Source organism: Nuphar pumila, chromosome 14 (genome assembly GCF_984573655.1).
Source record: "Nuphar pumila chromosome 14, dmNupPumi1.hap1.1, whole genome shotgun sequence".
Taxonomy (NCBI): domain Eukaryota; kingdom Viridiplantae; phylum Streptophyta; class Magnoliopsida; order Nymphaeales; family Nymphaeaceae; genus Nuphar; species Nuphar pumila.
In genome coordinates this window covers 4,688,577-4,703,669 of record NC_143262.1, presented here as the reverse complement: position 1 = coordinate 4,703,669, position 15,093 = coordinate 4,688,577, and the positions used below count along the sequence as shown (strand labels likewise).

General features: G+C 36.4%; 1 protein-coding gene across 2 annotated transcripts in view; it reads right to left on the bottom strand.

Moving 5' to 3' along the window:
• LOC149816138 (ketose-bisphosphate aldolase class-II family protein) overlaps nt 1-15,093 on the bottom strand; it is a 157,420-nt gene that overhangs the window by 41,144 nt on the left and 101,183 nt on the right. For both annotated transcript variants that reach the window (XM_089987328.1, XM_089987329.1), the window contains exon 33: nt 9,946-10,043. In XM_089987328.1, coding sequence (XP_089843454.1) covers nt 9,946-10,043 — 98 coding nt within the window. The remainder of the gene's footprint in view (nt 1-9,945; nt 10,044-15,093) is intronic.

Sequence of the window (15,093 nt, the reverse complement as noted above, 5' to 3'; positions counted from 1 at the left end):
TTCTGAATCCTCCTCGAGACACCAATCAACTTCCTTAACTACCTGCTCTACAAACATTCCTTGTTTAGCTCCTTTCAGTGCCCACCACTTAATTCTAGGATCTATCCTATGTCTATCCCTTTTGCGGCATTGTCTAATTCTAAGATCTAAAATTAAGACTCTATGTTGTGTAGCTACACTTTCTCCTGGTATAACCTTACAATCGATGCAACAACCCCTATCTCTCTTTCTAAGTAGGAAAAAAATCTATCTGACTCGTATTAACCCCACTTTTAAATGTTACTAGGTGAGACTCCCTCTTCATAAACCAAGTGTTTGCTAAGATCATATCATAGGACAAACAAAAATCTAAAATCCTTTCTCCACTTTCATTTCTTTCTCCTATACCATAGCCTCCATGGATATTCTCAAATCCATCCCTACTAATGCCTACATGTCCATTAAGGTCACCGCCGATTAAAAGCTTTTCTCCATAAGATGTCTCTTGTACTACTCCATCTAAATCTTCCCAAAATTGATGCTTAATGGAATCATCTAAACCTACTTGAGGTGCATAAACACTAATAATATTAATAATATCCGTACCTAATACTAATTTAATAAGTAAAATTCTATCACCCTTCCTACGAACCTCAACTACATTATCTATAAACTGACGACTCATAACAATCCCTACTCCATTCCTATTCCTATTTATTCCTGTATACCAAATCTTATATCCCCAAGGTTCTATCACTTTAGCTTTCTCACCTACCCATTTGGTCTCTTGAAGACATAAAATATCAATCTTTCTCCTACACATAACATCTACTAACTCTACCAACTTACCAGTTAAAGACCCTATGTTCCAAGTGGCTAACCTAATTTTATGGTCTTGGACTAACTTCTTTACCCCCACCCGTCCAACAAAGTGAGGGAACCCTTGCCTATTTGACACCACACCCGGGCGCCGGTGTGACGCGTCGCTTCTGGGCGACGACCTAGCAACCCTTGCACATTTATCACTGCCTCCGGGCCTAGAGAGTACAGCGCGTCGCTCAGTAGGGAACGCCCCAACGAAATTCTCATATTGGTTCATTTTCATAGGATATGACAAAGTTTTTATGCTGGCTGTCACAGGCCTACCGCAACCCTCCTCCTTTATCCGGGCTTGGGACCGGCAGTGTATAACTACACAGGCGGAGTTTGATGAGACCTTTAGTCCAGTTATAAAAATAGGGACAATCAAAGTCATACTATCTTTAGCGGTTGAACATCAGTGGACAATTAGTCAACTTGATGTCAAAAATGTTTTTCTCCATGGAAATTTGAAGGAGGAAGTATACATGGAACAACCCACTGGCTATGCAGAAAGCAATCCTACAAAAATACATATGCAAATTAAAAAGAGCAATATACGTTTTGAAGCAGGCATCCCGTTCCTGGTTTGATAGTTTCTCTCTTGAAATACAAAAATATGGTTTTAGGCGATCTCTCCTTGAGCATTCCTTGTTTATATTCCAAAACCAAGATGTGGTCACTCTGCTGTTAATATATGTGGATGATATTGTCATCACAGGTAATTCCAAAGTTCATATTGAGGAGGTCAAACATCTCTTGAATCAGAGATTCAAAATGAAGGATCATGGGAAACTGCGATACTTCCTTGGAGTAGAAATTGACAGTACTTCTGAAGGAATAATGACTCTCACCCAACATAAGTACACTATTGATGTTCTCACTAAGGCAGGTATGAAAGACTGCAAACCCTTGGAAACTTCTAGCGTCCTTCACCAAAAACTCAGTTCTCAAGATGGAGATCTATATGAGAATCCTACAAAATATCATAGCATAATAAGTGTAAAACCCGGAAATTTTAGTTACAAAATATTTTAAATTATGCGAAGTGGGCCTAGATCCGAATTGCAGATCCAGGACCCATAAAGGGGGTTTCCGCATACATTTACCTCGTAAATTTGATATGTACGTATAAGTACAATAATTTTTAATTAATTAAATAATTTAAAGAATAATTATTTAATAGGGGTGCGTAGATGGGTTTGGGATCCATATACCGGATCCATATACATATATATATATTTTAGTATATCTATCTATATATATGTATAATTATAAATAAATAATATTTTAAAATTGTTTTTTTTTTAAAACTTATCCGAGGATCCACAGTTGGATCCATTCGGATCCAACTTGTGGATCCATATGGTTTGGAGTTGGGTTACGGGTCTCGGGTCCGGACCCGAGCCCCCACCCTACGTAACATGCTCTTTAAGGAAAGAAAGGGCAACCCGATAAGGGTTGCCCGATAATGTGCTAACAGGAAAAAGGAAAGGGGGGAAGGGGGGGGGGTTACGCAGGGCGTAACCGACCTCCCCCATCTCGGCGTGAAGGGGGGAGGGGTCTTGCCCGATAAGAGGGAGTGGAGAGGGGACTCTCTTCACTCGTCTCTCTCTCTCCACTCAGTCGCTCATCTCTCGTCCCTCGTCTCTCTCTCAGTCGGTGCGCGCGCCGGTGGATTTGGAAGTCGCCGGCAAGTTTTGGCCACCACAGACCACGGCAAGCACCCTCTGTCACGGCAGCTGCGTGGAGCGACGCCAGCAGCTCGACCTTTGCGTTTCCAGCCTCCGATCGCCGGAAAGATCGCCGGAAAAGTCTTCTCGAGGTACGGTGCTTCTTGGATTTTGGGTGGGGGATCGAACCTGAGTTCGATTTCGGGTTGCGATTTGAGAGGTGGGGGTTCTTGGCTGCCGGAAAATCCTTAGGTGGTAAGGGTATCGGGTTTTTCGGTGGTTACGACCCAGATTTGGGGGGTTTCGTGTATAACCCTAACCCGAAGGTGGGGTGGGGGTTATGGCTTCCGAAAACCCCACTGTGTGTGATTTGAGAGATTGTCCACAGGAAACCCCATCGATGCATGTATTTTTTCGTTTTTAAAAAGGGTGGCAAGGGGTTTTCGGTGGTCCGGTAACCGATTTGGAAAGAAAAGAAAAATTTAGAGTGCAGACCCAAATCGATACCGTGAACATGCATAAGATGAGAAAAAGAAAGGTGAAGTCTCAAGCTGGAGGTTCTTGAATGATTTTAGTAAGTTGGCAGGATATAACTTAAATGGCGGAATTTCTGTTAGCCAAATCGCTTAAATCCATCTATGTAAATCTTTAAATCTTTGGATCGTTGATAGCTATTTACAGACCTGTTGCTACTCGATTATTTCGGGTTGAATCATTACCTGTCTTTCCTATTACTGTTCGTTTATGCACTTACTATTTTTTTGGGACATAGTGTCTATGCCTGTATTTTGAAAGGGGGAAAAAAGGGGTTGTCTGATGGCCTGCATATAGGAAATTTTTGCTGATTTCCATTAAATTTGGAATTTGTGCTATCCTTAAAATCCAACATGTTGTTGGGTATATTTTTGTTAATGAGCTGTAAATCGTTTTATGCATAGAATTCTTTTACATTTGACTACAATAGGCTAGATCAATGGCTTTATACTAAGTGGCAATATTAAAGAAAAACTATTATGCTTGCATTGCATTTTTGGTTTCTTGCAATACTATTGCCAACCATGCATCTTTTCTTTTTACAACAAATTAAGTAATTGTAAAATAGACTCTTGGAACTTACTTGGAAGCACACCTCTTGTCATACTAAAGTCAAAGTTTCAAAAATATTGGTTATATTCTCTTAAACTTCATTTGAACTTGTTGAAAAAGCTTTCCATCAGTTGAAAAGGGAGAGGAAAGAAATTCAACTGATTTAGGAGTACTAGCTGTGAAGTGTTGTTTGAATTGTGGATGTTTTCTTTTTACTGTTGTTGATGCAGTAATTTGATTGTTGATCTTTTAATGACAAAGGAATTGCTAGCTGAAATGTCTATTTTGACTAGCGTAAGAACCAGTTATAATGACCATTGTGCAGTTTTTGACAATCTTAGTCTTGTTGTTTCGTTATAAGTATTGAGGGGAAGAAGAGCATAAGATCATGGGTTGTGTGGAACCCTGCCAAGCCCAGCCGAATGGTGCTGGATTATATTTTTTCAAAAGAAAATATAATAAATGCCATTTCCTTAACTGTCCATGCTTGTGGACAAATGACGGGTCGATTGAATCCTTGTTCACGCATAGTATGACTCATATGGAAGCTTAGCTTAGCACTTTAATTTTTTCAGAATGCTAGCTAATCGTGTTAGACCTGGCTCTTTGTATACAGGTGAATGAAAATGCTAATATGCTTAGACTTGATTGTTATGCTTGATTTGGATATCGTTGTCTAGTTGTTTTTCACGGGCATGAGCAATCATGAAACTAATGCTTTATTGCTTGAAATTTACATGCATGGGTGTTCACATGATATAATAAAATTAATCAATGAATGACAACGTACATTTGGTATAAATATGTGAATCCTTGCGCATGAATCTTTGAAACCATGCTTGTGAATGTTGTTGTTTTATGTCCATGGTTAGATTGACATATATGCATGTGCATTTGGAAACACTTGTCGTGGAGAATTATGCTTTCACTTGATTGTTATGACTATGGTACGCATGAGGGTGAGCATGATTCAATTATTAGTAAGTCTTCTTGAACATGTACACTTGATTTATATGTGAAATGGTACATGTACACTCACACACTTAAAGAAACCATGAATTGGTTAAGACCCATATGTGATGTAGGTAACACACACATTGAAAATGCATATGAATGAATTATGACATGCATATGTTTAGGTTTATATTTGCATGAATATATATGTTGTTTGGCATTTTGGCTTAGTGTTATGAACGAAACACTACTTGGTTTTATTATGCGATGCACCGATGGCTTAATTGGACCATCACCGGCCTGGAGAGCTGTGGGTTTGGTTTGTTTTCACATATGTTTTTAACTGCATCACTTGAACCACATAAGATGGTTTGGCACATTACTACACTGTTCTAGTCGTTGATACGGGCTGGAGTCCCGCATGGTTTCCGCAAGAGAGGATGCGGGTTTTTCACTTTACTTTTGCATATGTGTTGCAAACTTAAAGAAATGGACTTAATTAAAAATATAATGAATAAGAACAGTGTAATTTACATTCTGGGATATCTCATCTGGAGTATGAGAATCTTTGATATCCGGTCTTGGGGAGACTGTGAGGATACAAAAACTCCGTGTGCGTTGTTGCCCCTGAACCCGATATTGAGGTTCTTCTCTTGGCCACGGTTTTAGGGAGAACCCGCCACTTTACCCGGGAGTGGTGTGTTAGTCACAGCTGTGAGTTTATGGTACCAAGGAAGTGACACTTGTGGGAGTGGGGTGACCCTTGTGTCCCCGACATTAGATGTGGAGGTCTAATGTTCCGATGGATGATACTGTTTCCTGATATCGGTCGAGGGCTAAGTTGGAACCCAGTAATAAAATACAAATTTGTGTGTTAAGCTACCCTGGGAACCTACTTGACCTCGGGGTTTGTACCCGTTTGGTGTATCCGCGGGCCACGGTAATTAAAAAGAAGAACTTAAGGTTGTGTGCATCTAATAGGGCATGCATATGGAAGGATGGAACTTAAATGAAAGATAACAAAAGAAATCATGCATTGCACATAATCATGCATTTTTCTGTTATGCATTAGATCATGCATGTTTGAATCATTCTTGATATCATGACATCATTTGGTGGTAGCATATGATTTACTTTGTGAAATCATGCTGAAAGGTTTGATTATTTAGTTATTGATATATGACACTGTTTACTGTTCTTGACTGGTGAGTATATGCAATTATTGGTAGTTATGGATATTTAAATGTGGCAAATTTTATATTTGTACTCACTCAAATCACTGCATGAAATCTTATCCATGTTCTTTCTCTCACCTGTTTTCTTTAGAAGTAGCTGTGCTCAGAATTTCGGTTCTGACACCCTACTTTGTTGGTTTTTCACAGGATATGGTGAACAGTGAAGTTGGACATGCATCTGGGGATGGATAAGTTATACTTGGGCTTGTCAGCTTCAGTAGAGGACATAATGGCTCTTTCTTTTGTCTTTTAGTTCTTTTAATTTCTGCAATTGTTACTTTACTTTCAGTTGAAGAAAACCTTGTCTTTGAAATTTTCTTACTCATTAATAAAAGAGTTTTAGTTGGTTGATATGGATGATAATTGCAACTTCGTTTGTGGTGGATGGGCTATCCAATGGAAAGTGGAATTGTGAGGACCCCAGATCTCTGGGAAGGTTTCCACAACTCTTAGAAAAAAAAAATTCCGCATTTTTAAAAGGGTCTGGATTGGGGTCGTTACAATAAGCATGTTGCAATATCTTACTTTCACTAGACCTGATATTGTTTACTCAGTAAATCAGGTCTCTCAGTTCATGCATAAGCCGCGTGAAGGACATATGGAAGCAGTTAAACAGATACTTTGGTACTTGAAGGGAACGGTTGGGAATGACCTTTTGTATAGAAAAAGGACAAATGAGCAAAATGAACATGACATTATTGTCTATACGAATGCAGACTGGGCAGGAGATCCAGATGAACACAGATCTGTATCCGGCTATTGTGTATTTGTTGGGATGAATTTGGTATCCTCGAGTAGTAAGAAACAAAAAGCTATTGCTAGATCAAGTACATAAGCTGAGTATAGGTCAATGGCAGCTGCTACTGCTGAAGCTACCTGGATTAGGCACTTACTGACAGAAGTGGGAGAATCGATCTCTCGATCACTCCTTTTATGTGTTAATCAAAGTGCCATCAATATGTCCTTTAATCCCATTTATCACAGTCGTGCCAAACACATCGAAATAGATAAACATTTTGTGAGACAAAAGATAAAAGAGAAAGAAATTGAGCATGAATTTGTACGGACTACTGATCAAGTGGCTGATATATTCACAAAAGGATTGACTAAAGACAGGTTTTGGATGTTAAAAGGCAAGTTGTTCATGGTTCAAAACCATGCACAACTTGAGGGAGGGTGAAAAGATGTGTTTTGGGTCACGGATCAGGGTCCAGACCCGTGACCGTGATCAACGTTATATTATATTCCTTTATTAATGGCACATGGGTTATTGTATTCTGTTGTAAAGGGTATTTTGGTACCCTAAAATCTTTGTATCAGTAATAGCATATAATGAAAGGTTCAGTAGCCGATTCCTGGATTGAGGAATCTGGTTTTCTCTGCAGCTCTACCCTTCACGCATGATGAAACTCTGGTTTTATAAAATCTAACAGTTTCCAACTAATCTTGATACTTCAAACATTCACAAGCATATGCTAGCACAAAGTAGCATTCAAGTATTCACACCACAAACTTGAGAAAAGTGCTTCAAATGCACTATTTCATTAATGAATAAAAGGGAGCAAAAACCCTTTATTGAATTAAGATTACAATGAGCTGAAGCCCTTATTTATAGAGGTAATACATAAAGAGAGGAAGTTGTTGGGCTGTACCCAACGACTCTAATATAGTCAAACGTCTATTTCAGTTTGGCAGACTGTGTTAGCTGTACACAGTCTGTCATTAGCAGACTGTGTCAGCTACACAGTCTGTCATTAACTACTATGGATATGTATAAGTCGTGTTCGATGCATAATGCGAATGTAATAAATTGTTTTGAACTTTTATGTCTTGTTTGCTTAGGAAATATATGCGTATGATGTACGGTATGATGGTCCATGAGATTTTGACCAACCCTTACACAATTATATCTAAGCAGATATATCGATTCATGTAGTGAAAAATGTATGACCTTTATCGTGTGTGCAAATCTCGAACTACGTAAGAGTTATGTATGGTGAGGCTTAGTTGCTTCGTATTATGAAATATGCATGTTCACATATGCATGTATAGAACTCATGTTTTGTTTACGCATGCTTCGAGGTTCAATTTACGAAGTGCAATGTTCTTTGTGGCGATGATATGATGTGTAGGATAATATGCTTATGTATGATATGATTTTAATGTCACGTGAAATGAAATTATGAATGCATGCGATAAATGTTTAAGTTCAATAGTGAACTTTGGTTCATGAAGCCTTATTGGTTAAATGTGTGATTTTATAATTTTACTGCCATATGAAGTGATGTATGGTGTGATGCTTTGATTGTATACATTCTTATGCCCGTATTGATGGCTATCAACCCTGAGAGTGATCAATTGTATTGATGCATGTATCACAATAGTTTTCACTGGATATGGTACCCGTTGAGGACCAGTTCCCAAAGGATTCTCTGTGAGGGTGTGCATGACTAGATCAGATAATCCGGCTAGAGCGGTAAGTCTCTGTGAGGAAGTGCATTGCCCAAGAGCAGGTAGCCCGCGAAGACGGTATATTCCTGTGAGGAAGTGCATTGTCCAAGACCAGGCAGACCATCCGTCTAGGGTGGTAACTCCTTGTGAGGTTGTACATTTCCCAGACCAGGTGATACGGTGTAAATTTTGTAAATCTTTATTATGAATAAATGAAATGTTATGATGAATTGTGATGATCTTTTGGGTTGTTGAGATAACCAGTTATTAATCTATAAGTTTGGCTTTTCTATTATAGCATGATTATATATTGAACTCAGATATGATAATCAGATCCTTATTGAATTTAGATCTTGATATGAGGTTATGATTGTGACGCTTATGTTAGTGTATAGGTGAATGACACATCACGCCTACAAATGACTACTTTTGACTTATTAGGTGAATGATGCATCACGCCTACATAGTTTCATTGCAAATGATTGCATTACGATTGTCTGAGTAAATATATCACACCCATGTATCATGATTGATGTGTATCATGAATATCTAACTAAATTACTTATAAGGTATGTGTGTGTGTGTTTTATGTTCGAATGATCAAATATGATTTGACTTATTGTTTATAAGAATTATGAATGCATGTGAAAATAATGCAATGATCTGAATGTTTTAGATGCATATATATATATATTATATATATATATTATATATATATATTATATATATATATATTATATATATGCGATGACTTGTATGCATATAGATTATGCTTTATTACGTGAGTTAAGGTTGAAAAGAATATTAAGTGATGAAATGCTTTTAAATGCTTTATGTTCGAATGTTAGAAATGAATGACTCATAGGACGTTGTTCCCTTGTCTATCACTTGACGATGGATGAATAATATATCTTTACCTTTAAATGCTTGATGTGTTTTCTTTAAGTTTGAGTTTGGGTTGCTTTAGCGAGTCTGACCCCGTTTTATGGGAGACAGGTAATGCAGGTAAAGTATGATGAGTAGTTGGAGCGAAGGGCTGGTCGAGTTGCATCCTCGATGGTCCACTCTTACCTTGTGATCTTGGTATTCATGATCTTCTCGTTTTAAGTACTTGATCATGTAGAGACTGAAGTATTATTTTCATACTCTGACTTGAAATGAAACTAAAACTCTTCATATTTCAGTCTTATATTGTACGTAGTTTGAAATGTGTAAATCTCGTACATTTTGATTTGATTGTTATCTTTAGTGTAACCGCTCCCAAAGTCTTAACCGTTTTTAAAAATTGTTTCCGCATTATAAGATCTGATTTACTTATACTTATAAAAAAAAAAATTGGCCTCGAAATTTCAATATTTGAACTATAATTAAGGTTAAAAAATTTTGGGCGTTACAACATGAACTCTGCAATAAACTTTATATGCATTGTTAACATCATTAGAAACTCACTGACACAAATTCAAAATAAAAACTGACCAAGTGGCCACTATATCTTTCAGGTCCCTGCAGGTAAAATATAAAAAGTTCAACTTATGCAGCCCAGCGTAAGTCTGTCATATGGTTCAAAAGTACAATAAATGACTTCATACAAGCTAGCTCTATTTTGCAAACTACTAAAAGGTAAAAAAAACATGCTTAGACAACCAAAAAATGAAGCAATCTAACTCGAAAAAGCTTTCTTTGGTATTTGATAGACGGCATTCTAATACCTTAGCAAGAATGTAACGTGGTCGCGTATGAATTTTCCGAACAATTTCTACTAATGCTGAACTGACCTTGAAGTTAATCTCTAAACTCTTGACAGGAGCTGCAACAAAAAGCAAATTTACACAACCATCATGAATATTATCAATAGAAAAGAATATAAAGAAGAAAATACAAATACAAACTCCACAAATAAGATAGTTTTAGACAACCCAAGCATGTGTTGCCCAGTTTCTGCATTGGGCAGTTTGAATTACTCATGTTACCTAGGTTCCCAGCTACTGAAATTTGGACATACAGGTGATAATATTTAAACAAGAGATTTTAACTCCTTACTGAATAGGAAGGGTTACAGTTTCAACATGAAAAAAGAATCTTAATTAAAAATCTGACTACCAGAAGAGATTTCATTCATACACTTTAGATGAAGGGTAAAACACAGACTACTATCAATAAAGAGTAACATATTCTAGAAATCTATGATTTTGCAAGACAGGTTCCAACTCAATGTACATTTCAACAAAAAAAAAAAACTTTGCTGATGCAGATGTTTACAGTTCTTCCTATGTCCATGTTTATGTTTGATGAACAGTTCTTTTTGTACATTACATTTTTATTCCTGGTTGAATGAGAGAAATCAATTATCAACTCTCCCTCCCTAAAGAAACATCTAGACTTTGCATCTACCCTACGCAAACTTGATGTGATGTAAGGAAGCATGTAGATCTGCATTAGAATTGAAAGGGAGATGTCAGGGTGTATAGAAGGGAAAAGAGACAGGCTAAAATCTTCCCAACTCTAGGTAAATCAAAGTGGAGATATGTGATTACAATTGATGTCCAGTATATGGAACTAATTTCTTACAGAAATGAAAAAAAAAAGAAGAAAAAGAACAAAAGACAAAAATTAGATGGAATGTTAATAGTAAGGGCCATTTGATGGGCTATTAGAGACCAGACACACTTGTTACCATTCCAGGATATCAGCTGTATCAAATGGATTTAGTTGTTTATTTCTGTTAAGATTGATGTAATACATGTACTACTATTTTGTTTGCTTCCACTTCTTGTTAAGTATATGTACAGTTTATTCTTTATATGAGTATTCTTGTATTTTTTTCATAGTTTGGCATAAAAACCCATAATTTTTAAGGATTATTAATAAATAAAGAACTAATTTTTTTTATCTCCAAATTAGAAATGTGTTTCTAGCTTGTGAATTTCATTTATTTATTTATTACATATTCATTTGTTCATTCAAGCCAATCAAGGTAAAATTTGCATTTATAGAACTATTTTGGGCGATAAATCACTATTTATATATATATATATATTATATTTAAATATATTTTTGATGGAGTTTGTAAATTATTGGAGTGTATTTGTGTGTTATTTGGCTCTTGGTAATGATTTATAAGGTAATTTGTTATTTTTGGTTAATCTTGTTATAATTGACATTTTTGAGTTTTTGGCATTTGCGATCGCACACGAAGGGTTCGTTGTATTGCTTGGGTAGTGGTCTTTGCGGACTTTGAAACTCTTCTGTCTTTTGAGTTTTGATTCATTGTTCTTCACATTATTAAGGTAAGATACCTTAATTGAACTTATAGAGAGCATGTTTAGGCACTAATTGTGTAAGCATGATGTTGCACTGAATATCTAAATGAATTGCAAATACAAGTTATGCTCACACACTTCACTTAGTTGTGGATATCTAGGACTCTTGTGATTGTAGTTCGGAGATCATGCTTGTCATGATTGTAGTTACCAGAATATGGAGTGTGTTTGCTGCAGGTACACCTGTGTGTGGGTTTGAATGCCTGTGCACTTATGAATGTATAATATGTACGCAATGTGTGTCATCATACTTTGGTTTGCGCATACTATGTTGCTTTGTATGTTTGTATAAATTTGATACATGGTGCACATATAACTACTATGGATATGTATAAGTCGTGTTCGATGCATATTGTGGATGTTATATATATTGTCTTGTCATATGATGGACTCATTTATTCTTGTATAGAAGAATGCATGCGAATGTTATAAATTGTTTTGAACTTGTATGTCTTGTTTGCTTGAGAATATATGTGTATGATGTACGGTAGGATAGTCAATGAGATTTTGACCAACCCTTACACAATTATATCTAAGGTGATATATCGATTCATGTGGTGAAAAATACATATGACTTTTATCGTGTGTGCAAATCTTGAACTACGTAGGAATTATGTATGTTGAGGTTTAGTTGCTTCGTATTATGAAATGTGCATGTTCACGTATGCATGCATAGAACTCATGTTTTGTTTAAGCATTCTTCGAGGTTCAATTTACGAAGTGCAATGTTCTTTGTGGCGATGATATGATGCGTAGGATAATATGCTTATGTATGATATAATTTAAATGCCACGTGAAATGGAATTATGAATGCATGCGATAAATGTTTAAGTTCAATAATGAACTTTGGTTCATGAAGCCTTATTGGTTAAATGTGTGATTTTATAATTTTAATGCCATATGATGTGATGTATGATGTGATGCTTTGATTGTATACATGCTTATGCTTGTGTTTATGGCTATCGACCTTGAGAGTTTTCACTGGATATGGTACCCGTTTAGGAACTGTTCTCAAAGGATTCTCTGTGAGGGTGTGTATGACCAGATCAGGTAATCCAGCTAGAGTGGTAAGTCTCTGTGAGATAGTGCATTGTCCAAGAGCGGGTAGCTCGCGAAGACGATATATTTCTGTGAGGAAGTGCATTGTTCAAGACTAGGCAGACCATCCGTCTAAGGCAGTAACTCCTTTTGAGGTTGTATATTTCCCAGACCAGGTGATCCGACGTGGATTTTGTAAATCTTTATTATGAATAAATAAAATGTTATGATGAATTGTGATGATCTTTTAAGTTGATTGAGATAGCCAGTTATGAATCTATAGATTTGGCTTTTCTATTATAGCATGATTATATATTGAACTCAGATATGATAATCAGATCCTTATTTATTTTATATCTTGATATGAGGTTATGATTGTGACGCTTATGTTAGCATATAGGTGAATGACACATCACACCTACAAATGACTACTTTTGACTTATTAGGTGAATGATACATCACGCCTACATAGTTTCATTGCAAATGATTGCATTATGATTGTCTGAGTAAATATATCACACCTATGTATCATGATTGATGTGTATCATCAATATCTAACTAAATTACTTATAAGGTATGTGTGTGTGTTTCACGTTGGAATGGTCAAATGTGATTTGACTTAATGTTTATAAGAATTATGAATGCATATGAAAATGATGCAATGATCTGAATGTCTTAGATGCATATATATATATATATATATATATATATATATATATATATATATATATATATATATATATATGCGATGACTTGTATGACTTGAATGCATATAGATTATGCTTTATTACGTGAGTTAAAGTTGAATATAATATTAAGTATTGAAATGCTCATGTTCGAATGCTTGAAATGAATGACTCATAGGACGTTGTTCCCTTGTCTATCACTTGACGATGGATGAATAATATATCTTTACCTTTAAATGCTTGATATGTTTTCTTTAAATTTGGGTTGCTTTACCAGACTTTAGCGAGTCTGGCCCCATTTTAAGGGGGATAGGTAATGCAGGTAAAGTATGATAAGTAGTTGGAGCGAAGGGCTGGTCGAGCTGCATCCTCGAGGGTCAACTCTTACCTTGCGATCTTAGTATTCTTGATCTTTTCGTTTTAAGTACTTGATCATGTAGAGACTGAAGTATTGTTTTCATACTTTGATTTGAAATGAAATTAAAACTCTTCATATTTCAGTCTTATATTGTACGTGGTTAAAAATGTATATATCCCGTACATTTTGATTTGATTTTTATCTTTAGTGTAACCGCGTCCAAAGTCTTAACCATTTTTAAAAATCGTTTGCGCATTATAAGATTTGATTTACTTATACTTATAAAAAAAAATTGGTCTCGAAATTTCAATATTTGAACTAGAATTAAGGTAACTCCGCCTGTGTACAACTGTTTAGTTATACAGTGTCGGTCCCAAGCCCGAATAAAGGAGGAGGGTTGTGGTAGGCCAATGACAGCCAGCATAAAAACTTAGTCATATCCTATGAATATGAACCAATATGAGAATTTCGTTGGGGCGTTCCCTACTGAGCGACGCGCTACACTCTATAGGCCCGAAGGCAGTGATAAATGGGCAAGGGTTGCTAGGTTGTCGCCCGGAAGCGAAGAGTCACACCGACGGCCGGGTGTGGTGTCAAATAGGCAAGGGTTCCCTTACTTTGTTGGACGGGTGGGGGTAAAGAAGTTAGTCCAAGGCCATAAAATTAAGTTAGCCACTTGGAACATAAGGTCTTTAACTGGTAAGTTGGTAGAGTTAGTAGATGTTACGTGTAGGAGAAAGATTGATATTTTATGTCTACAAGAAACCAAATTGGTAGGTGAGAAGGCAAAAGTGATAGAACCTCAGGGATATAAGATTTGGTATACAGAAATAAATAGAAATAGGAATGGAGTAGGGATTGTTATGAGTCGTGAGTTTATAGATAAGGTAGTTGAGGTCCGTAGGAAGGGTAATAGGATTTTACTTATTAAATTAGTATTAGGTACGGATATTATTAATATTATTAGTGTTTATGCACCTCAAGTAGGTTTAGATGATTCCATTAAGCATCAATTTTGGGAAGATTTAGATGGAGTAGTACAAGGGATATCTTATGGTGAAAAGCTTTTCATCGACGGTGACCTTAATGGACATGTAGGCATTATTTGGGATGGATTTGAGAGTATCCATGGAGGTTATGGTATAGGAGAAAGAAACGAAAGTGGAGAAAGGATTTTAGATTTTGGTTTGTCCTATAATATGATCTTAGCAAACACTTGGTTTAGGAAGAGGGAGTCTCACCTAGTAACATTTAAAAGTGGGGTTAATATGAATCAGATAGATTTTTTCCTACTTAGAAAGAGAGATAGGAGTTGTTGCATCGATTGTAAGGTAATACCGGGAGAAAGTGTAGCTACATAACATAGAGTCTTAATTTTAGACCTTAGAATTAGACAATGCCGCAAAAGGGATAGACATAGGATAGATCCTAGAATTAAGTGGTGGGCACTGAAAG